General features: G+C 40.7%; 1 protein-coding gene across 1 annotated transcript in view; it reads left to right on the top strand.

Moving 5' to 3' along the window:
• Positions 1-23,598, top strand: part of TG (thyroglobulin) — a 165,837-nt gene that overhangs the window by 127,190 nt on the left and 15,049 nt on the right. The window contains exons 42-45 of the mRNA XM_067290138.1: positions 7,990-8,154; positions 8,907-9,074; positions 16,287-16,468; positions 21,069-21,176. Coding sequence (XP_067146239.1) covers positions 7,990-8,154; positions 8,907-9,074; positions 16,287-16,468; positions 21,069-21,176 — 623 coding nt within the window. The remainder of the gene's footprint in view (positions 1-7,989; positions 8,155-8,906; positions 9,075-16,286; positions 16,469-21,068; positions 21,177-23,598) is intronic.

Raw genomic sequence — 23,598 nt, 5'->3', positions numbered from 1 at the left:
TCAAAGCGTTTGCAACAGATGAGGTTCCTGTTGCAAGTGACTGCTTCAGACACTTTATCTATGGACTGAGGAAAACAAGGAAGTTCTAAACATTTTGCATCAGGGTTGGTTTGATCAGATATAAAAATTGAGCAAAATAACCAGTGTTTTACGTTAGTTACACAGAAAAGTGTTCTCTCTCTCTCTCTTTATTTATTTATTTATTCCAGTAAAGTTTAGTCCCCAAATGTTTTGTTTTATGTAATTTTGCTAGTTCTTCAGGCAGGTGAGGAGAGGCACAAAACTGTCTTCCAATCTTACTAAGCATGAATGGGAATTCAAGATTATCTATGCTTTTTACTCTGCACCTCAAAGCACAGCTGCTTGCAAATAATTCAGTGTTGCATGTTCAGTATCAGCCATGAAAGAATGTGTATTGAAAACCTGTTTATGAAGCATATTTTTACATCGGTATTGTGCAAAGCAATAAAATAGCCACAGGACCTCTCTCATCTCAGTGTCCGAGATGGTGAAAACAGGACACTGACCTGTTAAATAACCTGACCAAAGGCACTTAGGAAAACAGCACTGGGGATATAAATGCAGCAGTTGAAGGGATTTATGGAAGTTTGCCCTTTGCTTTTATGATCAAGATGTATTCTGAAAAAATCACATAAGTCACTTCATATGATTAAAAAAAAAAAACACACAACGACAAGCTGACTTCACACCAGAATAGCTGTGAGTAAATGTTCAATGCAATGAGCAACGTAATGTAAAATAATCTGTTTGCTGATGGAAGACTAAAATTTGACAAGTGTGGGAGCTGTTGTATAAAAGCTATTGGAAACAGGGACAGTGATTAAATTCCCACAGCTGTGCCCAAGTTTGGGGCTATGGTACTTAGAGGAGGAATTTTTATATATTTATTAGTAATGTATCAAATGTTAGCAAATGAGTTTATAACAAAGACTTAAGACAATGTTGTATCCAGTGCTCTGAGGAGCTGGTTCTGTCGTAAAGCTGCATAATTATCCCCACCAGTTAGACTTTGGTTTTTAGAACTTTTCTTTCTTGCTTTCTTCAAGTCACAGGGATGTGGCATGCACGTTCCCTAACATCATTCGCCAAATTGAGGTAAAAAGTCTGTTGAATTAATGAAATCTCACGGGCTGGGGGGTGTCCGTACCAAGCATGGGAATATGCAGGGGCAGAACTCTGCGTTTCCATGACCCTTCTCACTAATATCTGCCTGAGACCATCTTTGTGCCTTTATAAGAACTAAGGTTACGTCCCGAGAGATGCTGACAAGTGGGGCAGGTCTCAGACTAAAGCAGGAAAGAGTGGATCAGAAGAGCAGGCTAAAGAAGAGGTTGGGTTTTCCTAACAGACCATGCTGCATTGGAAACAACAGACCTGAGCCCCTGCTTGTACCACGCTCACGGAGGAACAGATGAGTTTGCAGTGAGGGGAGGTAAATAAAATTCTCCCTTTCTGCATCATTTCTGCCTGTTTCTGGTGGATGTTTTACCCTGCACAGTGATGGGAGCCAGTTTACCCTTTTAGTGCGTTCAGCTAATAACTTCTTTTAATTGATAAGATAAAGTTTGTATCTAAATGGAAGAAAGTTTTGCTGTGAATTCAGTAGGGCTTTACATGTTGTCTTAGAGGTATTCATATCCTGTTGTTCAAGTCACCAACCTGGCACAGACCCTTAGTGAGTCACTTGAGAGAGAAGAACATTGCACTTGCAGGGCTGCCTCTGGTTATAGCAAAGAAGGATTTCCCAAGAATAGTGTAGAAAAAGAAATTTTAATTCTTCAAAGCATTATTGTTGATGGAAGAAAGACACTCTTTTCCCCCGTTTTTATCTGAAAATTAAAGTTCTAGTAATTATGGAGGAAAAGCCATTTATATCTGTCTCCCTTTGCCTTGCTGGACTGCCCTGTTGGTTCCCTATCTCAGTGCATTAATGTTTGCCACAAGTCTGCCTTACGTGTCATAGAAACTTCTTGAGCTGGTCCCAAAGGTTTTTACTCCTCTGTTCTTACAGGCAGACCATGTCTAAAAGATTTGAAAAATGGCATTAATGTCTTCAGGTACAGCCCTGCAACCTGGATGCTGTGAGTTTCATGGCTCTGGAGCACTTGCAATCATGCAGAATTAGACATCTAAGGAAAAAAAATGCACTGAAATGCCGCTTTGCAAGAAATAAGAAGGCCCAAAATAAAGAAGAAGAAAAAAAAAAACCTTTGAAAATACTTTAAATCTAGCCTTTTAGAAAGCAATCTTTTGAGCTTTTTGGAAAGATTTACTGGTTACCTATTTGCAGCATATTTATTTTTACAGAGAGAAAAAAACAGGATGTTAACAGTCTCTTTAATCTGGTAGCAAAAGAAATAGCCATTGAAACAGAAGACATCCTCAAACAGAAAAAAGGTACCGTTTTCTGTCAGTGGAGTGATTATCTTTAGGCACAAACTGCAAAGAAGAAATTGCATTCCCCATTTCTCAGTGTCTCTGAATCCAGCTTAGACTCTTTATGCAAGATCAGATTTTAGCCAAACTCAAGCCTTGTAAGTGATAGGAAGCAGTTGAGCTCAGCAGTCAGGAAATGGGAAGGGCCTTGGCTATCCTGAAGATCGAACCAGATGGTCTAACAGATACTTCTGGCTGTTAACTGGATGCATCTGAGCCTGGAGAGTGCCTACGTATTTAGGAATGCTATATTTAACAAATAAAATATTGTTTTACAGCTCGTCTTATTTGGAAAAGTAGAAGCGTTGGGACATTTCGTTGGTTTGATGATTGGTTTTTCACTAGATGTATCCCAATCTCACTTTTGGGGCTGTATTATCATCGCTATTTCTGTTGTCTCTGGTGTTTTTTTGGCAAACAAAAAGCCTGCTTCAGAAGGATTCTGCAACCTTATAGCTATCTGACCTGCATTAACTTGAGGGAGTACGTGCATCGAAGAGATGAACGTGGTTCGAGTAGGGTTTGCTGTTTCAAGTCAGGTTGGAAAAACAAGAGATCGTGATGTGAGGAGAGGAAGAAGGTTTTGTGTTTACAGAGAGTGGGTGATTAAAAAGTAATTGCAGTGAAGTTTCTAATCATTAGATCTCTGGTGAATCATTTTTGAAAAGCTTTGCAGAAATCAATTTCCAGGGGAATTAAAAGAGATTTAGCACTGCAGCACATACGGCAATTGCCTTTTCCAGGTGTGTTAGGAGACAGAGGCACAGCCTGCAGTAATAGTCTATATATTCTTATTTATTATCTCATTGGAATAGCAGCGAGGGGTGCTATTTAACTAAAAATTCCTGCACCATGAGACATCTGAAGTGGAAAACTGGGTTTGCCTAGATGAGAATGCCGTTAGATGTGACCAATGAGCTGGAAGAGATTTGGGATAGTATCCGTGCAACTCTGGGAGGCAGGGTATCCCAGGAGAGAAGTTTGCAAGAGGTCTGAGGCTCAGCTCAGCTGACCACAGCTTAACATCAAAGCTAGAATTCATCTTCAAATAATATCAATTTTCATTCATCAGCTTCTGACCATTGTGAGCTGCTACATTTCCTAGCTTCTGAATGTCTACTGGCTAGCTTAACCTCTAATTTTGAAAAGAGAAGTAAGAAATGCTTGAAAAGTTGCTGGTCTCTGATCTAAACAGTGCTGAAAGCATCACCTCCCATTTTCAATGCCGCCACTTGTTACGCTAGGTACAGTTACCCGTATTCGTTGCTGTGTTCTCCCTATTCCTATAAATTTGGAGGAAGAATGTAATATTGCTATTCTGGATTGCACAACTCGGCTGCAGCTACGTCTCATCAATTCGATACTGAATGCTTTTGTATGGGTCGTTGTCAAAAACGTAATCAGAATTTCCTCTGATGACAGCAGTCAATCCATGAGGACAACTGAAACAAGAAGTACGCGTGGCTCGAGTTCCATGTAAGCCCTCTTTTAAATGACGGTCAGATAGACAGTACTCTGTGAGGCCAGGATTGCTAACTGTCATGATTTTATAATAGATCTCGTATTGTTTAGAGATTTGTTTTCTAAAAAAACTCTGCAATATTTTGTGAAGATCTCAGCTGTTTTGAAAAGTAATTTATAGCTCCTGTGTTTATAAGTAGAGGAGGATTCTTGAAGAATTAAAAAAGAGAGGACTAACAAAATGAACACAGTGTTTGTTGTTTTTGAGCTGATCTCATGATTTTTGGTTTCCTGATTCATGATTCTGTCGTGTTGGTGGTAGTGAGTGTCCTTTAATGGAAATTAACAGTCCCTCCACTCTTCCTACATCTGTCTAAACAGCCCTGTTTTTTTAAAGCACACAACTCCTGCCTTACTGGTTACTGAGACTAATCTCGTAAAGAAATTACAGTTTCTGTAGGGAAAGAGACCAACAGAAATGCTGAGTCCAGCTATGTTATCCTCTGTATGTTCTGAGCCTGCCTACTACTGTGGCTATAATATTTAGGGAAGATTTCTGTTTAATATGAAAACTACTGGCTCAAAAAGGAAGCAACTGAATTCTGGGCAGTATCCAGCTTCTGCTCTCACTTACTTGTTCCCGAGTTTTGTAATGAGGATGAGAAAACAATGAGCCTGAATTGTGGTGTGAATTTGAAAAATGGAGAACTTGGGCAGTTTTGCTTGCCTAACTTCTGCGGTAAGAGAAGCCTTGTTTCCAGAGCTTGGAACAAATTGCAGATCCACTGAGGGAAGGGAACATAAAACTATTTCTTCTAAATTCCTTGACTGATGTCCCAAGATCCTCTACCACCCACTTCCAGTCCCCCCCCTCCCAATTAAATATGAGTAACAGTACTGGACTCCACATCACTTTCAAAGCCCAAATGAAAGACATGCTTCCTGAATACGGATGTTATCAAAAAAAACAGACTGAGGAAGTGGCTATTACCATGGAAAACAGAAGAAATAAGTAGAAAAAAAGTAGAGCTAGTAAGTCTCTTGGAACCACTCATACAAAGAAGATAAAATATCCACAGCTAGAACAAGGCTCCAAACAAGCCCTCTGTCCCTTGACTCCTTCCCCTCCCTGCCCCCCAAAATACATCTGCAGAAGTTCTGAGTCTTTCTCTTATTCTCAGGGCTTGAACCATATCTAAAGCTAGCCCATATGCATCAGGTCCAATAACATGAAAATTTGGCTGTCCAGCCTTTTGTCCCTGCAGAGGGGGCTTGTGCGACACTTCTGTTCAGACCCTTTTGCACTTGCCGTTTGACTCAGTACCTTGACCCAAGGGCAGACTTTGGTCCACAGAGATCTAATGGGCGAGGGAAAACTTGCACAGGTTTTCAAATGCCTGGGATGAGAAGCACTCAAAACTAAGCATACCTTAAAATGCTTTCACTGGTCCCAGAAAATTTTGTGACTGTGTGTGTCATCTGATCTTAATGCTCTGTTTCCCTATCAAACTCAGCCTTCTAATTAGGCAGCTTCTTCCACTTTTAGAGTTTGGGAAACCGAAGCCCTCTGATGGTTCATTTTTTGTTATGCATGTCACTCAGAGGTACTGGATACTTGATAAAAGATGCTGAGCACCTCCAGATCTGCTGTTAAGGAATAAGTTTGCAAGGTTGAAAGGTAGTAGTGTTGCATGATCCTAGGTCTAATTTCTCTGCTATTCTAAGGTGGCACCCCGATTACTTGTTCCGAGTGAAGAGCCAGGAGGCTACTCTTCTGGTGGAGCCAACATGGGGAAAGTGTTTTCCTTTTCCTAGCCTCCCCTCTCCCAGCGCTGGTCAACATGCTCTTCCAAAGGCCGAGGCAAAAAGGCAGCGTTCTCATTCTGCATCCTGGGGACACACCCACAGAGAGATGCTCTCATCAAGGATATTTTTCTTTCTATCTCATGAACGACTGAGTCAGTGCACTTAGTCCGCAGCAGGCAAATATCGTGCCTTGCAAACACAAAATAGGCCACCGCAAGCCCACATGAAGATAAAGCCCGTTACTCACTCAAGCCCTCATCTAATTGAGGGTGAACCGAGGAGTAATACCAAGGGCTGTTTATTTCTTTATTTCTTCTGCGCTCTTAAAACTGGAGATGATGCTTTTTGGTGCCCTGGGATTGACTGTCTTGGCTTTCTCTTTTGCTTATCTGCAACCACCCTGTAACTTAGTTATTAAGCTAAGAAATAACTGTGCTGTGATCTGTTTCCCAGAACCCTAACAAACGAAGAGAAACTTTACAGGAAGGTAGTGACACTGGAAGCTCTACAGAGAGAAAGCTAAAAAGACTGTCTCTGCATCCAAACAATAACCTCTTTCTAATTATTTTTGGAAACCAATTTCTCCAGTTGTGAGCAATGGTGTGCTATTAGTATCAATGAGTCCGCTTGTTGGAAATATAAAAAATGTCCTGGGTGCTTGCCAGGGCTGCAGAGAGTTCCCCGGGCTCAAAGTTTTGAGTCAATTTCAAATTGAGGATTTGCTTTTTGTTTTCTATTTCTTTTTAACTTGCTCCTCTTTTTATGTTTTTTTTTTTTTTTCAGGCTTATACTTATGCCTTGTGCAGTTCAGTTTGAAGTAAGCTTATCAGTCGAATAGATCAGGGTCTTTCATATCATGCATCTACTTTTTTTTTTCTTTTTTAGAAGAAGAAAGCTAATCTTAGCAGTTATTATAGTAAACTGGTGTAAATGTTTGGAAATTAGTCATTTGAACCATGTCACAGCTATTCCAGCCTTTCTGTTCTAGGTCAGATCTTATCAGATTTATGCTAATTTATCTGCATTTTAAATAAATAGTTTTTGTGGTTATTCAACAACAACCATCTTTTCTTGATGAGTTCGCTTCCAGTGCTGCCACAGCTTCAGGAAAGATAGGAAAGGAGTTTGGTATAGAGATTGGACTGTAATGGATGTTCTGATTTTGACATGCTCTGGTTTTAGTTAATTTTTTGCAACTTGAACTCCAGATCTAGCTTTAAATTGCAAAGTAGGGTTTCTCTGCCATTAATTTTTAATCCTGGAACTTCAGCCTAAGATGTGAAAATGAAGCTCAGTTCTTTCTGGTTTTACATCAGCAGCAGTGCTAGTAAAGAACCAAAGATCATTTTCAATGTACATAGCTAACTCTGGGATGCTGAGATATAAAACACTAATGGCAATAAGAAGTAGGTAAGGTTTGGAAGCATGCCCTGTGCCCACATACAAAGTTTGTAGTGCGCACCACAAAAATCAGTGCATGTTATAGCTCAGTGAAAGCAGTGATCGTTGTCTGACTGAAGTAAATAATAAATTCATGGAAACTCAGAACTATATGGGTCCTGGTCACTGTGTCCAGTTTACAGGTATTGCTGATACCATATCATATACTGCAATTAATAAACTCCTCAAGACCCAGGTTAAAATGGGTTAGGCTTTTGCTCCCACTACTTCTTCTCATAGCTGTTCCAGGCCCTTACTTCTCTTTGGATTAGCTATCTTAGAATTTCTAGCCTAAATTTATTCATAGTCAATAGGATTAATAGTGTTCATTTGGCCTTGTACAAGTGTTGTCCTAAGGCATAAATAGCTCTTCTACATTGATTCACTCATAAAGATCACGTCCACTGTCAACCCTTGTTTTTCAAAGTTAAGTAAGCCAAACTCTTTAGTCTCCTCTTGTAAAGCAGGGTCTCCATTCCATGATGTGCCTCACAGCACCTTTTTTATATCTGTTCCTGTCTGAATGTGTATGTCTTCTTCCAGCAGTTTTCAGAAGGCTATTGCATGGATGATTTGTGACTTGGTTATAGACCTAATGTAGAGATGTTTCAGAGGTTTTCCAAAATGTCAGTGGCAGAGCTGAGAAACAGCCAAACCTGTCCTCCTTCCCCCTTGTTTTTATCATTAGAACTTCCTCCCTGTTTTTAAAATACCAGTTTTTTGCATTCAGTGACTGACTAGATTTTGCTTCTCATCCTTTTTTACCAGCACTAGGGGACCAGGTATTTTGACAGGATGTATTGACTGAGAGCCTTTCTTTTCCAGGGAGGTTCAGCTTTTTCTCCAGCATCCATCATTACTGAAAAGAGAGCACAGACCCAAGCGGCCGTCCTGGCTGAGGATTTGGGATGCCCTTCATCCACCAGTGAGGAAATTGTAACCTGCCTCCGCCAGATGCCTGCTCGTGTCCTCAATGATGCACAGACTAAGGTACGCCATAGCAATATACATGTCATTATGTAAGGAACTAAAAAGCAGTTTCCATGGATAGAAAGCTGGGAGAAACCTTGAAAAGTAAATCTGGGGTTGAATCCTTGTGAAAGAGGAACCAGGATGGCTTTGGTGGAATGATGCTGATGTCCACGATGCACAGAACACTGGCCTAAAACATGCACAGCTTGATTCTTCTTTAGATTACAATCACTTTACACTGCTTTGATCATATCTTCCAAAATGATTCTAAATATAGTTTTTGTCATCTTTCAATCCTCTCTCTACTGTCAGAGGATGCTGTGCTTGAGGAGAGCTGTTCTCTTTAGCTTTGATAGTAGCTTTTTTGCAGAAAAGGAAGTGGGAAGGGATATCAGTGTTTTGACTCAACACTGAGCTTGTGAAAGCTGCAGTACAAACAGTTTAGGAGATGGATCCCTTACCCACAGAGGAAAACACCCACCGGCAATACATTTCCCAATCAGACACAGCATTGAGCTGATCCCTAATTTAAAATAACATTTTTATGACTAATAGGGCCATCCATTCTCGTGGCCAGGTCAGCTCTTGGTTCATCTATTGAGACTGACAGATAAAGCATTGCTTCCTGCCAGTTGTGAGTTTGCACTTACGTTAACTGATCACTTGTCCTCTTTAAAGCCATCAGCTCAGTTCTCTGAAACATTAGTAAATTGAAAATGCCCAGGGTAAGCTAACTGAATTGCATTATTATTGCTTCTTTGCTAACGTAGCTCCTAGCCATAAGTGGACCATTCCAGTACTGGGGTCCAGTGATGGATGGAATCTACCTTCAGGAACCTTTAGCTAAAGCCCTGCAGCGCCCTCAGCTTCGGAAAGTTGATCTGCTCATTGGAAGTGCTCAGCAAGATGGGTTGATCAGCAGAGCTAAGGCAATTAAGGTAGGAAGAGACACACTGTTAAGGAATTGATGGTATTGCTATTATTATATGTATATAGTAATTCTTTGCTGACTGGACAGATTCTTTTTGACTTCTGCAGTGTGTAAATTATACTCCATACAAATATGCAAGGGTATTCTCCATCATCGGCCAGTCCTGTTTTGGCTGATTAATGGAATTATACCTGTTGATTAACACTGCTGGGGGAGATATGAGGAGGTGAGAGATCAACAGTGATTTAGTCTGCATTAGTACACAGCAGCACATTTTACTGGCTTTAAAATCCTTTTAGTATTGCAATCTCAGTTGTACCCTACAAGAAGAAAGCAAGGTCATATTAAACATGGCTGATAGGATCTTCACTGTGGAGCAGGGCTCAGTCAGTCTTTTCCATGCCATCTATTTCTGTGCTAACCAATTTTCTCCATGTCTGTAAGAAGTATTCCTTCTTGTAAAGATGCCCCTGAACAAGGACTAGCGATGACTAAGAACAGTATTTGCCTGATCTGTGAGCTAAGGTTAATAAACTCATGTTTCAGGGAATAACCTGCTGAAGTGAAGGTTTTGTGCTATGCTTTGGATATAAAAGTCCTCAAAAGCATAAAAGCATCTTCCTGGAGGGTTTTTACATCTTCTTGTGAACCCTCTGGCACTGTCTGTTCTTGAGCATATCAACTTCTAGTTCATTTGCCCAGCTCTACAATAGGAACAAAAGCACTTCCCCATTTAACATTGCTAAATTAAATTGCATGTTGCAAAGTGCTCAGATATATGATAACGGGGTCAACAGGACACTCTAAGATAGCAGGAACTATTTTGAGGGTTATCTGATTGAGCTGCAGGTCTGTTGCTATCTTTCTGTAAATGTGTAGATCTCATCTCCTAGGAAGCAGTAAAAAGCCCTGCTCTCTTTGTGGTAGCCAGTAACGCATAGACCGTTTCACTTCAGAATTAATGAGAAAATGACCCCTTTGAAAGAAGGCTCTTTTAAATTTGATATTGCTTTAGTCTCCATCAGAATTTTTCTGCTCTTTTTTCATGTACCCTCCTTCTCTTTTGCAATCAGTTAGAAATAGAAATCAGGTATAGGAAATGGACTCTGATTCAGCAGAGCTGCAGATAATGATCCAATTCCTGTAAGAGGGGAATAAACCATAGTAACCGTAGTACAAGTCATGTGATGAAGATTAGGAAGTGAAATTCTTTCTCTTACCACTACTTCCATTCGCTACAGTGGCCTGTAAAACAGAGTTGATGAAATTCCATGCAGCAAATCGTGATGTCAATGAAACCCACAAGTGTGAACAGCCAGCTCTGTCAGGTTGAAACGAGAAGGGAAAGCACTTGTAACTGACAGCTTGATGGTAAAATGATGCCTTTAAAAAAAGGAAATACGGACTATCTTCTTTATTTACAAACTTTCAGAAAATATGGTTGGAAGGGGATTCAAAAAGTTAGTGTAAGCCTGAGAAATGGTCACATCTACCTTAGCCTGAGAAAGCTGTTTTAAAATCTCTGCTGTTGGAGATCCTCTGATCTCCCTTGTCAAGGGTTTAACTATCTTTAGTTACAAGAATACTTCCCTTTTAGGCATTATAATAGTACCTAGGAACCTCACTTGGTGTTACTGCTATAAATCAGAATCTCTTTTCCAGAAAATTCATAATATTCATGGTAGGTAGTTAGTTATATTTTGTTTTCTTCCTTTTGACTTCCTTAAGCCATTTTCATGTTCTTACTGAAAACTGATGATTTTTTTCATCTATGTTTTCCTGATATTTCTCCCTTTCTGTGTCTTTAGGTTTCAGGCTTGAGGGAATATGATTGCTTTGAATTGTCCATCTTGCTGTCTTAGGTTGTTTTCTTAAAGATGTGCCGCAAGGTTAAAACTTCCTGTTTTTTTTTCTTGTCCGAGCACCTAGTATATTAATTGCTGGGAAATCTTACTGCTTCCTCCTTCATTGAACTGTTTAAAAAAATATATTTTCCAGGTGCCCAAGAGCACTGGTGCGTCATAGGTGTGACAATGCATGGCTGGAATCAAACTCAGCTGATAACATCTTGAGTAGGCCACAAGCGTCTTTAACCCCAGTGGCAAAAACCAGTATGGGTGGTGGTTGTTACCGAGAAGTCTGTGCCACGAGAATCGTGATCTGGGCTAATGCTCCTCTCCTTTTCCCACAGTTGACCTAGAAGAAGCTTTTGAGACAACCCATGCTGTATCTCCCTCTTCTACCTTATTAATTTAAAGGTTTCTCTCAAAGTGGATCTGGCTTGCATCTGTTTGGGAAAATCCAAAGCTGGGTTTCACTCATATTCTGAGGAAAGTGGGATGGCTTGACTGAAGGTAGAGCATTGAGTTGAATTCAGGGAACTGAGGTATAGTTCCCAGTTTGCCTCGGACTGCAACCATTTGTTTAACCCAGCCTGTAAAAAGGGGACCAAACCTTTCTGGGGGCAAAACCACCTTCTTTTATCAATATTGCAACAAGGAGAAAATCCACAAGGAGAAAATTCCAATTCTGTAGTGAGAAGAACCATGCGGGTACTTGGGTAGATAAATGGCACAGCTCAAGGGTCCTGTGGCAAGTGTGTGAAGCTGGCAAAGTCCTTCGTTTCCATCTCACATAGAACAACAGATTCCAGCATAGCCAGATGCAGAGAGTGGGAGATGGAAAAAAGCCTTAGGTCCTGTTGGCCAGTTCCCCCAGTTAATGGGAATATCTGTGCTAACAAATTCAGGTAATCCTGCCTGGGCTTGCTCTCTTAATTCTGGTTCTGTAAGTAGTAAGGAGACACTTTTAGCCATGCAGATGCAAGGCCGCTCGAGACAGGATGCAAATCTTATCACCTCAGACTGGAGTTCCGCACAAGTTTTACAGACTCTCAGCAGTCAAGTCTTACAAGTGGGGCTAAAACCTCCAGACTGCATCCAGACTTGGAGGTGGTAAATCCAGTCTGCACCATGTCGCTCTGTGGGGCTTACTGGTGTTTGGCTGTGCAGGGTGTCTCTGTGGTGCCACTACGAGCCTGTGCTTACGCTTGATAAGACTTTCATAATTAACCATGAAATAAAATGACAGAAGGCACAAGAAAAAAGAGTTCTCTGGTAGCAAAACACTTCTGTTTATCATTAAAGGCTGAGATCTCTCAGTGATGTTTGTAGCAGAGTGAATGCTGAACATTCGTGCTCTCTGTCTTTTCTATGGAAGCGACTGTTTTATGGTGTTCACCTGAACGCTTATTCATGTGAACTGAGACAGGTTTATCACTTCCTGAAACACTTCATACTCATCCCCAATGCAGCCATCAGGTGGCTGAGACTAAATGAGAAATAAAGCAGGGGTTATTAAGGGGATGGCAAGTGGTACCATAATGCACTATTATGTGGCATATGGTGCTGTTAAGGCTGAACCTGTTACCACAACTCCCAGGGCAGACTTGCAGGATATTAGCTTTGAGCGGTCACAGATTAGGGCAGCTGAGCAGAAACCTCCAAAATTGTTGATTTCAATTCCCAGCTGGGCAAAATTTTATTGCTGTGTTATATGTGATGCTCAGGTGGGAGGATCTAATGGTTCCCATTGGCATTAAATATACAAATTCATTCATTCTGATCTATATGTGTGTTGGTATATGCATGTATGGCAGTAGAGAATATTTTATATCCACCAATACGTTCTGGGCCTACTAGGTAATCTCTGCATTGCAAGGATTGTTAATTTGCTTTTTAGTTAGTCGACTAAAGTTGCATTTTCTGTGTTTTCTTTCTTTCTTTATCTCCTTAGTACAAATCTATCTGGCTGTAGAGCCCAGAGCAGGGACATGGGGGGAGCGGGTAGATAGAAATATAATCTGTTTATCCCTTGTAAGCAACTGGATCCATACAGACCAGATCTCCACCACAGTAAAGTCAGTTAATTTTTTTATGGGTAAAGGTATTCAGCTGCATGCAACAGATGGCAGCTATGTGTATATTAACTGTAATGACCCGGGGAGCAACATCCTGTTAAATGACATCACTGAGGAGAACAGGCTGATATTTGCCCTTCATTTCATCTTGCAGCTAGCTGGAATCATTGAAAGCCCTCCGCTGAACTGATAGCGGGGTCTTTCTCCATCTCTTGTGAAGATATCAAAAGCCATTAAGGCTTTGCATCACCAGAGCAGTGGAAAGCAGTGTGCCTGCTGTCTTTAATTACTTTCTCACCTACTTTCTAAAACAGGTTGAAAGACCCACTATAACTCTGAGTTCGGTTGCTCATACCTCTTAAAAAAGTTAACAGAATGTAGATTTTTTTTAAATAATGTGCAGCTGTTTCTATTAATGTGGTAGCAGCTGCTGTGTCTACTGCTATTTGGAAAATGTCCCATGGTCATATATTTTCTAATGGGAATTGAAATATATTTTCTAACTAGACATGGAAAAAATGGTCAAATTGAATCAATTTCTGAAAAGTTAAAATGCTTTTTCTTTGTAACATTTCATGGATTTTATTTTCACTTTATCTCCTTGGTTTGTACTATCATATTAATGTCAGATATTTAAATTATATTATATTGCAGTCAAAACGACTCTTGAAACATAATGTTTCAGAATTTTTGCCAATGTAGGACTTCTGTGCTTGGTTGGAATGAAAATCTCAAAATATCTTACAAATGCTAGTTCTATTTTTCATCCGGCTCTGCCTGTTGAGTCCTCCTTCAGCTGACTTAACATGTCATAGGGACCCCAGTCTTTTATCAGTGATTGCTGAGAAAGGTCACCAGAATTTTGGGGGCATTTTGAAGATGACAGAAACTAGCACATAAGCACAATAAAAAACCTAAGAACGACCACACTGAGTCAGATCAAAGGCCCATTTAACGCAGAATGCTGTTTCCAGCAGTGGCTAAGAGTGGATGCTTGTAAGAATAGGGCAAGCAAATACGATACTTCTGCCGCACACTCTCCCAGCCTCTAGCGTTGCAGCTCAGGCATTTCCTAACCTGAATTGGTCTTTCTGTGTTTGAAAACCATCAACTGATTTTTTTTTTTTTTCCTGCATAAACTTGCTCATGAAATTTCATCTGCAAAACTTGTCCACAACTGTGCATTGTATGAGGAACTATCGCCTTTGTTTGGTTTTTCAAAAGTCATGCTTATGTGACGCTGGCTAGTTGAAGAGAGAGTGAAGAATCAGTTCCTAGGTACACAATCAATCCCCTGAAGTTTTTTTCTCTCTGTCTTTCTCTGTTTCTATCTTTCAAGTATCCATGACGTGTAGAATAAGGTACCAGATCCATTGACAAAAACAAAATGAAAACATTGCAGGAAAGTTGCTTTGGACAGGATGCTCTACACTTAAGAGCTTGGGCTCTGTTGTGATACAGAAAAGCTTCTGTTCTTAACCATATTTGCTGGCTAAAACCACCAGCATCAGTCACCAAATAAGAGATTTCATCAGACAGTTAGAGAGCCGCAATGCTGCTGGTTAGTAGAAACCTGAAGTCTGCTGAAGCCAATGGAAAGATTGCTTCCGAATTCAGTCAATTTTCAGTCAGGTCTTCGGTGATAATTTCCATTTCTTGAGGAAAAATACGCGTGTCCTTGCTGTGTGCAGACTGCGTGATTGTGCAGGCAAGCGTGCTATGCAGTTTCATATGTGACGTTTGTGCTTATGGGGTGACGTGTCATGGGTGAGTTTCAGACATTTTTCGGAATACTGCCATTTTACTAATGGTATCACCACGTGACTATTATCACTTTGTATGAGCCAAAATCTAGCAAAAGAAGAATTCATTACAAATACAAGGAAAATTGCCAAGATTTCTTGGGACCTTGTGATATTTGGTAGTATTTTGAAATCCCTTGTAAAATCATTTAATTGAACTGCACAAAGCATTAGAGTACATAAGTAAGGACAGACCTAGGCCTCAGCAGAGGGGGACTTACTTTCCATCTTTCATTTCTGTGAATCTGTTGAAAAGTAATTATTCCCTCTGTACTTTCTGTGTAGGCTTGCGGAAAGACCTTCTAGCTGTATGATGAAAAACAGCTGCAGACCATCAAAATAATATATTCAATAAAGCATCTATGGTAACTTGACTGAGCGGACACTGATCTATTTTGCTTCAGACTGGTTGCCCAAAATAATACAGGCAGTTTATTAGATCTTTCTCTCTGGAATTCATATACGAAGTCTCAGCCAGTGCACACCTGCAAGGTGCCCTCTTTAGAAGGGACTTGATCCACAGGAAAGCTGAGGTTCCAGTTTTTTGGGTTTTTTTTCATGAAGTTGCTCTGTTTCCAAACCTGGAATAAATTCTGTCCAAAAAAAAGTATGAAAAATCTAAAAGGATAAAAAAAAAAAAAACCTTTCTCAAAGAAAGATATGTTGAAAAAATCTATCAGACTTTAGCTTCATTAAAAATAGGATCAGGTGAACGGACTGGGGTAGGAGATGGTCTCCCTGCTCTCAGTAATTCTGCAGTGGCATGGACTCAGTGGTCTGGGTGAAATGCCTGTATGTCAGGAAAGGTTTCCGTCTGCAGAAGAACTCAGAAAAAGGGCATTTCACCGTGGGTTTGTCTGAAAGGCAAAGGGTTGTGAAGTTTGAAGATTGGGGCTGTTATCTGATTTGGGATCTGGAGAAGAGGCATTTCTCTTCTTGGGCTAAGGCAGGTGTCATTCCAGAAGGGACTTGCATGCAGGTTTTAGGGCAGCCACATTTTTCATAGATATCTTCAGAAGAGTCACAGCGGGATATACTCATGAAACAAAGTTATGGTCTATTAGCTTTCTGGAATTTCCGAAGGAAAGGAACAATATCTCCTGTGCCCTCTCTCCCCTTTAGTTTTTGAGACTCATCAGAAAGACAGCGCTGGACACAACCATGTGGGGAACTATAATGCAAAGACACCAGGGCTATCTCTGTAAGAGCCAACCAAGTTTCTGTAGTATTAGAGCCACATCCACACAGCACTATATCTGTGCTTTGGACTTAGCAGCTTAGGGAGTCAGTCCTATAATATGTTTTGAGGAAGCCAATCCTGATGTGTGATGATTGTCTTGGGAAAGTAGGAATAGGACTGTGCCCTACTTCTTCCCCTAGGGATCACAGATTGTAGTAGAGAGGACTCGTTCCAGCAGAGGAAGAGCTGAGCCTGTATTGTTCCAGAAAAAAAATGTCTTTTGTTGTTGTTTGTAAATTCCATGTGTTTTGCTCTCAGAAATTTGAAGAAAGTCAAGGAAGAGGCAACAGCAAAACAGCCTTTTATCAGGCTCTGCAAAATTCTCTAGGAGGAGAAGAATCCAATGTGTTCCTTGAAGATGCAGCTACATGGTATTACTCCCTTGAACACTCAACTGATGATTATTCATCCTTTTCCAGGGCTTTGGAAAATGCCACCCGGTAAGAAATTCATCTTATTAGAACTGTGTGATTGGGGTTAAGCGAGGTTTGCTTTGCTTATCTCAAGTGTACATTTATATTCTGAAAAGCTGGAGAAGTTCTTATGCAAATGAGCAGAAAATAGGCAACAACAAGAACACAATTTCGTTTTCCATGAAGTTTCCAATGTCAGTAGTAAACAGAAAGTGATTTTTATGTCTTCTGAAATGTTTGAATTAGCAAACTACTAATATTTTTCTGTATACTCGTTCATAGCAAAGATGTCTTGGTTGTTTGTACACTCTACATCAACTATTGCTTGAGCCTTCTCATCCCTGTGACAGTAGAAGAACTAATAGACTGACTTTTGTTCAAAGAGAGCTACTAATTGTATGGTTAGATACTTTTCCTAGCTGTCAGAAATTTGGAGACCTTACAGCCACTCTTGCAGACTGCAAAAATACTGAAACCTTGAAATTAAATAGTTTTAAATTATTTTTAAATGGTTATTTAGATACATGCTAGCTTTAGATGGTCAAGTTTGAAAACATTGATTTCAGCATTTACATGAAGTTTTATATTATCAAATCTGGAAAATAATTTCTTCCTAATGTCAGGCTTTCTACAGGTGAGTCTCCTATGGAAAACTGAAGCATTTGCAAATGTTCAGCAAAGTGGCTCTCAATCCAGTTCTGTGCATAGCTGATCTCTATTTTACAAATAAATAACCTAAGGCAGAAGAATCCCCTTAGGCATATATCTGCATTTCCTTGACCCTTGTGTAATCATTTATGTGTAAAGTCACCAATTCAGCATTTTACTCCCCTTGTGCGTGGTTTTCCATGGCGAGAGAAAACCGAATCAGTCTGTAGGGTACTTCAGTAGGAGCACAAAGTTTTATGGTGGAGCTGAGAAAACACATGATTTCTAGCTCTTGCCCCCTGCTTGATCCCTTAGGACACACCATAGACTCCCAGTGCCTCCCAACCTCATCCAATGGAAGTAGTTGTAATGTGACGAAAAGTTAGCAGGCGCTTAGCCTCCTGTTTGTACACTTCCATACTTTGAATTGAAATATTGCAGTCAGGGACCATCAGGAGGAGGAGGATGTGTCCCTGGCTAGGGCCATGTTCAGACTACTTATTATATGTGCATAACTTGGACCTTGTGATCTTTCTCTCCATTAACTGGATATGGCTTCAGGTCCAGCCGTTCTGGATAGCAGTCAGAATGAATAGTTCATTGCCCTGTTGAAACAAGACTCCACAGCAATCATAACACCAAAGCTGGGCACCTATGATAGGCCAAAGAGACTGGCTGGTATCATTAGCTTGGATCACATGGTGGCTTTGATATGCTGCTTGGTCTACAGAGCAGGCTGTCGATTTTGTTCTCTCCCGCCCTGGGAGCCAGTGTGCTTTAGCTCTCGTAGCTTGAGCAGAGAGAGCTGTCTGGAGGCTGTGCCCATTTCTGTGAATGGAGGAAAACTGAGATGAAATCTCCTTTCCTCCTTTTCACTGCCTCCGTGTAAAATCTGGGGCTGAGCGTTTAAGTGGAATACATTTTCAGAAAACAAATTAAAAAACGCTTTCCCATTTCCTGTCTCTGCTTAATGGGCAGATTTGTTTTGAAAACTCTTTCTATTTCCAGGGTGGTTTGTTTTATAACCTGCTAGTCTGAGTTCTCCTAGTGTGCCACCCAAGCTGCTTCACTCCTGTTTTGACAAGAGGCATCGTAGCTACCAGCTTGTGGTACCTGCATTCTCAGCGCTGCAGTTTTCTGCCGCACTGCGGGCCTCTTTGTGAGACATTAGAGATGAGCTGCTCCTTTCAGTAGCCCTTTGGCCTTCATCAGAGGCACAGGCTGTTGCTCCAGGAGAGCCTCAGGGAGCAGCGGATGAAAAAGGAGCCAAAATTCCCTTGGAAAAGTCTGATCCAAGACAGCAGTGACCAAATCTGTTTGGGGAACATTTCTGGGTGGTCCAGGTGTGCCGCTGTGTTGAGGTCATGGAGTAAACAAGCAAGAAGGCTGTGGGTTGAGCTGCGTACCATTTATCAAGCCTAGCACCATGCTGCATTTGGCCTGTCTCGTAGCCTGTCCGAACCACGGACAGTCACTGCAGTGTCTGGTGGCACCACATGTGGCTTCTGGTATAAAAACACTTGAAAGTGCAGTGGTTTATGGGCTTGCACGCCAAAGTTAGAACTCATCTTGAATCTCTTTTCATCATCACTGTTAACCATGGGGACTATAATTTTTTGGTCAGTTCAGTGAGGTTTTAAACCATAATAAAGCACTGAAGGGATTAAGTTTTAATCCTTCTTCCCATCCAGGGATACCTCCATAAGGATCCATCACAGCACAGGGCTGTCACATTCTGTCACCCACGTTCATTCCAGGGCTCAGTGTGGTGCAAACCCTAGCTCTGACTTTCGCAGACCTATGACAGCTAGCATGTCGCCTGTCTGCAGCAGGAATGCAGTATACAAATACCCCTTCTGACTCTCAGCCTGTGAGCACTCCACAGCATCCTCAGGGGCATAAGAATTACCTGCTTATTTCTCCTATGAAGCAAACTCCTCCTCTAGAGAGAGGAGTGGTTGGCTTAAAGACTCACCACGAGGAAGCAGAAGGACCAGAAATGAAACCAGGACACCTGGTGATAATCCCTTGCTTTAATCACTTTGAAAATCACTCCAGCTCCAGCAGAGGAGGGAGTCAACAATTACAGAATTACAGCTACTTACATCAATATTACACAGTGGGAAGAGAGGAGAGTTTTGTCTTTTTGTTCTTTTCTTTTTTAACAAAAAAAACTACCACCAGCATAAATATTTAACCCAAGAAAAGTTTTATGTTACAAAGTTCTAATTAGTTGCTCAATTTTTAAAAAGGTTATAAAGAATGATAAAGCACCATAAGTGGTTGTTATAAACTATATACTTTGTGCATATATCGTGGTTTTGAAGCATTTCTACTTTTAAAATTGTTTTAGCTTCAATTCTCTGATATTTTTTTCCAGGTATAAAAAGAGTTTCACTTTTCCTTTTTTCCTTTTTTTTTGGGGGGGGGGGAGGGGAGCGGTGGGGGAAACAGTATTCTGCTCCTGTAAGAAACAGCCATTTCATTTTTGTGGTTACTATTTTTGTTTATAATTTCCCCCAAATAGCTGACTTCTTTTCCCCCGTACCGCCAACTGAGAAACAGTTTTCAGTGGTGAATACACCTCGAAGCATTTCTCGAGCGCTAATGCTCTCAGCAGGCTCCTGACTTTTCAAAGTCCATCTGCTCTTGTAAGCCTCATGCTGGTAGGCATGTGAAGAACAGTAACTTTCATTTCATATGGGTGTTGTCAACCATAACTGTCAAAGAGCATTGTGGTCAGTCAGCCCATAGCTTGTGGTCTCGGAAATGGCTTAAAATAAACTCTGCTGAACAAAGATAGCTGCCCCAATAGCAGCTTTCGTAACCATAATAGTTAAATAAAGTAATATGTTCTTATGCTTCTCTGACACTGTCGCTTCTTGCCATCCGTCATTCTTTTTTTTACCAACCAAGTCTGAAGGAACAGCTAGTGTTTCAGGTTCTCTAGATTGAGAATTGAAACGTTCCACTTCCGTAGCAGATACATTTACGTCTGTTCACATAGTTATGGATATATAAACACCCAGAGAGTGTGTTGAATCCTTGGGCCTGTGTAAAATGGTGTAAAATGGGGGTGGTGATGTGTGTGTGTGTATATATATATATAAAAATATAAATATATATATAAAAATAATAAAATACTGCCTTGATCGTGGTAACATATTTTGCAGTAAGGTGTCTTGCCGTGTGTCTGCCCCTCTTGAACTCCTTGTACTCTTCCCAGCTAGTGCTTACCCCCGTTCCAGACTCCCAGCTCCTCTTCTTGAAGCAATGGCAGCTAGGAAGGTTTGGATATATTTGCTTCCTTGTGGTGTATCCATTCACTCATACCTTTGCTTTGCAGTACCCGGTGATAAATCGATCATTTAACTGTCTCACTGTACCCTTCTTGTTTAACCTTTCTCTCCCAGACAGCTGCACCAGCTATTCCATACTGCTGAGCCCTGCCAGACAGATGCCCTGCCGGACATCTGGAAAAGTGGTCTCTTCCTTCTCCCAGCTCTGGAAACTCTGTCCAAAATCACACTGATCCAAAGGCAGAAGTGATATTATTGATCCTTAACCCAGGAAATACCTAAATCCTTTTACTAGATGTCATTGCAATCTGCCAGTTCCAGATTAGGAGTTTTATACTGTTACAAGCCTGGGCCTGCATAAACTGATGGCAAGAGGGAAGAAAGGACTGTTTTTTGGCCAGATTGCTCCTTACATGCCAAATCCCATGTACTTTGTATCATTGCCATTGTTCAACACTCTATAAAAATCAATTCTAGATAAATTTTATTGGATTTTAAGCTGAATGGGTCTTATAGAAGGTGAATGTGGTTTGCTTCAGTGCATTTTGAAATGATGTTTTGGAAGATTTAAAGAAGTCTATCAACATATAGATAGTCCTATTTTTTGCCTCTTTTTTTTTTTTTTTTTTTCCTTTCTGTTATGTGACTGTGTCTGTTCCCGGCTCCTCCTTTTTTATCAGTGACCAGTTTATCACGTGTCCCATCATAAACATGGCCAGTCACTGGGCTGCTGAATTCAGAGGAAATGTCTTCATGTACCACGTACCTGAAAGCTCCTCACAGAGCAGGTAAGGAGAAGTGTTTTATCGTGTTTCTTGGATTTAGGGTTTGCAAAAACAGGGCTGTCCTTTTGGTCTTCTTGTGGAGTAAGTGGATAGATGTAGGTATCTCAGATGAACAGTTCAGATTGGCCAGGGGAGGAATCGGTCTCTGATAAGTTACTTCTCTCTGTTGACTGTATAGGAATACTTGTTTCTGAACAGATGCACCTTGAGTTAGATGTCTAAAGTAGGTTTCCCTTTTCAGCCAGCTTACCTACATTTGCCAGTTCCAGATAGAGATTTAGATTTCTTTTCTGTATCTGATAAATCTTCTGCAAAGGATCAGAATGTGTTTTAAGTCATCAGGAGTCAATAGATCTTAAGGTAAATGGGGTAAAATTTTCTAGAAGTCAACGTTAATTTAACACTGCCCCCTTTTGAAGTCAGTGCAGTTCTAGCACAATTATACTGACTGGTCTTCAGTGTGGACAGGATCTGGGATTTATTCCTTCCTGCTCCAGCACTGTAACTTCTGATCAGCCAGCAGACTGTCTCATGGGAGGAAAAATATTTATTAAAGTGAGTATTTGGAAGCTCAGGATCTATGTCATCCTTCATGTTAGCAGCTTGCTTGAAAATTTTTCAGTGGGAGAAGTTGCATCATATTTTAAATGAGAGAAAAGCCAAAACACCAGTGACAGATGTAAATGGCTTGTTCTGCAGGGCCTAGAACAAGCCGGTAGCCACAGAGTATTAAGCCGACCTTCCTTGGTTTTATTTTAGACGCAACCCCTCCCAGAAGTCAGGATGAGCCACTAGTTTCCAGGCAGTGGTTAGCACTTTGTGCTGCTATGTGAGATACCACGGTAGCTCCTGGTTCCTTACTCTCAAAGCCAGAATGATCAGAGACTGCAAAGAAAGCAACCCCTGTCCTAAAGCTTCAAGCAGTCGGGCAGCAAAGCGTGTAAGAGACACTTAACTTGAAGTATCTGCTAAATGTTTCCATGTGAGGGAACAGCATCTGCCCCCTGCTTCCTGTCCTGTCCAAAAAAGATTTATGGGACTCTTTCCTTTTTCTCAGGTTTTCTCTGAAGAGATGAGCTGCTGAGATTGTTTGGAAGGGCTCAGGGAAGGGACAGTGTGTTCTTACCGGCACCATTTGATACTGTGAAGTTGCCTACAAACTATTAGGGTTTTTTTTTTTTTTCTTCCCCTGATAGCATAGTGAAAAAGCATTTGAAAGAAATCAGCCAAGATCTAGGTTACAGATGAAGGCCATTATGTTGCGGTAACACAGACTTGCTTTCTTTTAAGCTGAGAAGAGCTTAATCCTAGGGGAGCCGTTATTTCGTTGGCAGTTCCAGTGGGAATGTTCACAGTGCTCTGTTTGACTACCAGTACGCTCAGATAAGTGACTTTTACAAGGCTCCAAATAGAGCAGAGCTGTGGTATGCCAAAAATCCAGCTGCATAAAAAGAAAAGACGTGTTCTCAAATTAGCTAGCAAGTTTTGTCTTGCTCTGGAGAATGGTAGTGACCCAGTCATCTCTGATAAGATCTTATTTGAAAGTAGTTAAAATAGTACTTATGCAACTTATAGTCACTGGTTTTGAGACCTTGAATTGATGAGAATTTCCTCTTCTATCTTGTCCCATTAAAGATTTCTCCTGTGCTTGTGTTACTTATCTCTCCTCACTTCTCCAGAGTGGTAATTGTGTATGTAGCGTGTAGCTATTACAGCCATTTCTGTGTGTTGATGAATGCAGCAGCCAACAGTATGTTTTGCACATAATAGGTATATATGGGATACACATACTAGATCAGTCTCCGAATATACGTACTAGATCAGACACCCTCAGTGTGGTGTAACTGGAGGAACACCTCACTAGATGCTCCTGGTCATATGTAGGCATAAGATAGAAAATTAACTTCTCAGCCCTTTTCAGATTGAAACATTTCTGGGCTTGCTGAGATACAGAAAATATAAGCTTCTATAGCATTATGTCCATTATGGCATTAAGGTAAGGTAAGAGCAAAAATCACAGTTTTTGGTCTTTGTGTCTAAATTCTGAAAATCTCAGTTTAAACGGGATATGGGCCTTTACCTCTTTGTGTTTGTTACCTGTATGATAAAGATGATAATAATAATTACATATTATCTATAATAGCTACTATTAAGTACTATCTCTGTAACTCACAGAGTATTGAAAATACTGTGTTCAGATAACTACAGCAATGGAAGGCTATTTACTGTTAGATAAAATATTCTGACCGTGGAAATGGCCATTCACTAATTGGTCTGTTACGCAGGATAGTGATACATTCCACAATTTCTGCTCTATCACATCTCTCCTACTTTATGTGCATCTCCCCAGATGTGTTACAGAAGAACAGAGAGTTAAAATGCAGAGATATGGAAGTCCTGGTATTTCCTAGTTTCACATGGAGCA

Source organism: Apteryx mantelli, chromosome 2 (assembly GCF_036417845.1).
Source record: "Apteryx mantelli isolate bAptMan1 chromosome 2, bAptMan1.hap1, whole genome shotgun sequence".
NCBI lineage: Eukaryota > Metazoa > Chordata > Aves > Apterygiformes > Apterygidae > Apteryx > Apteryx mantelli.
The sequence above is the reverse complement of the archived record's forward strand: the minus strand, read 5'-3'. Positions and strand labels throughout refer to the sequence as shown.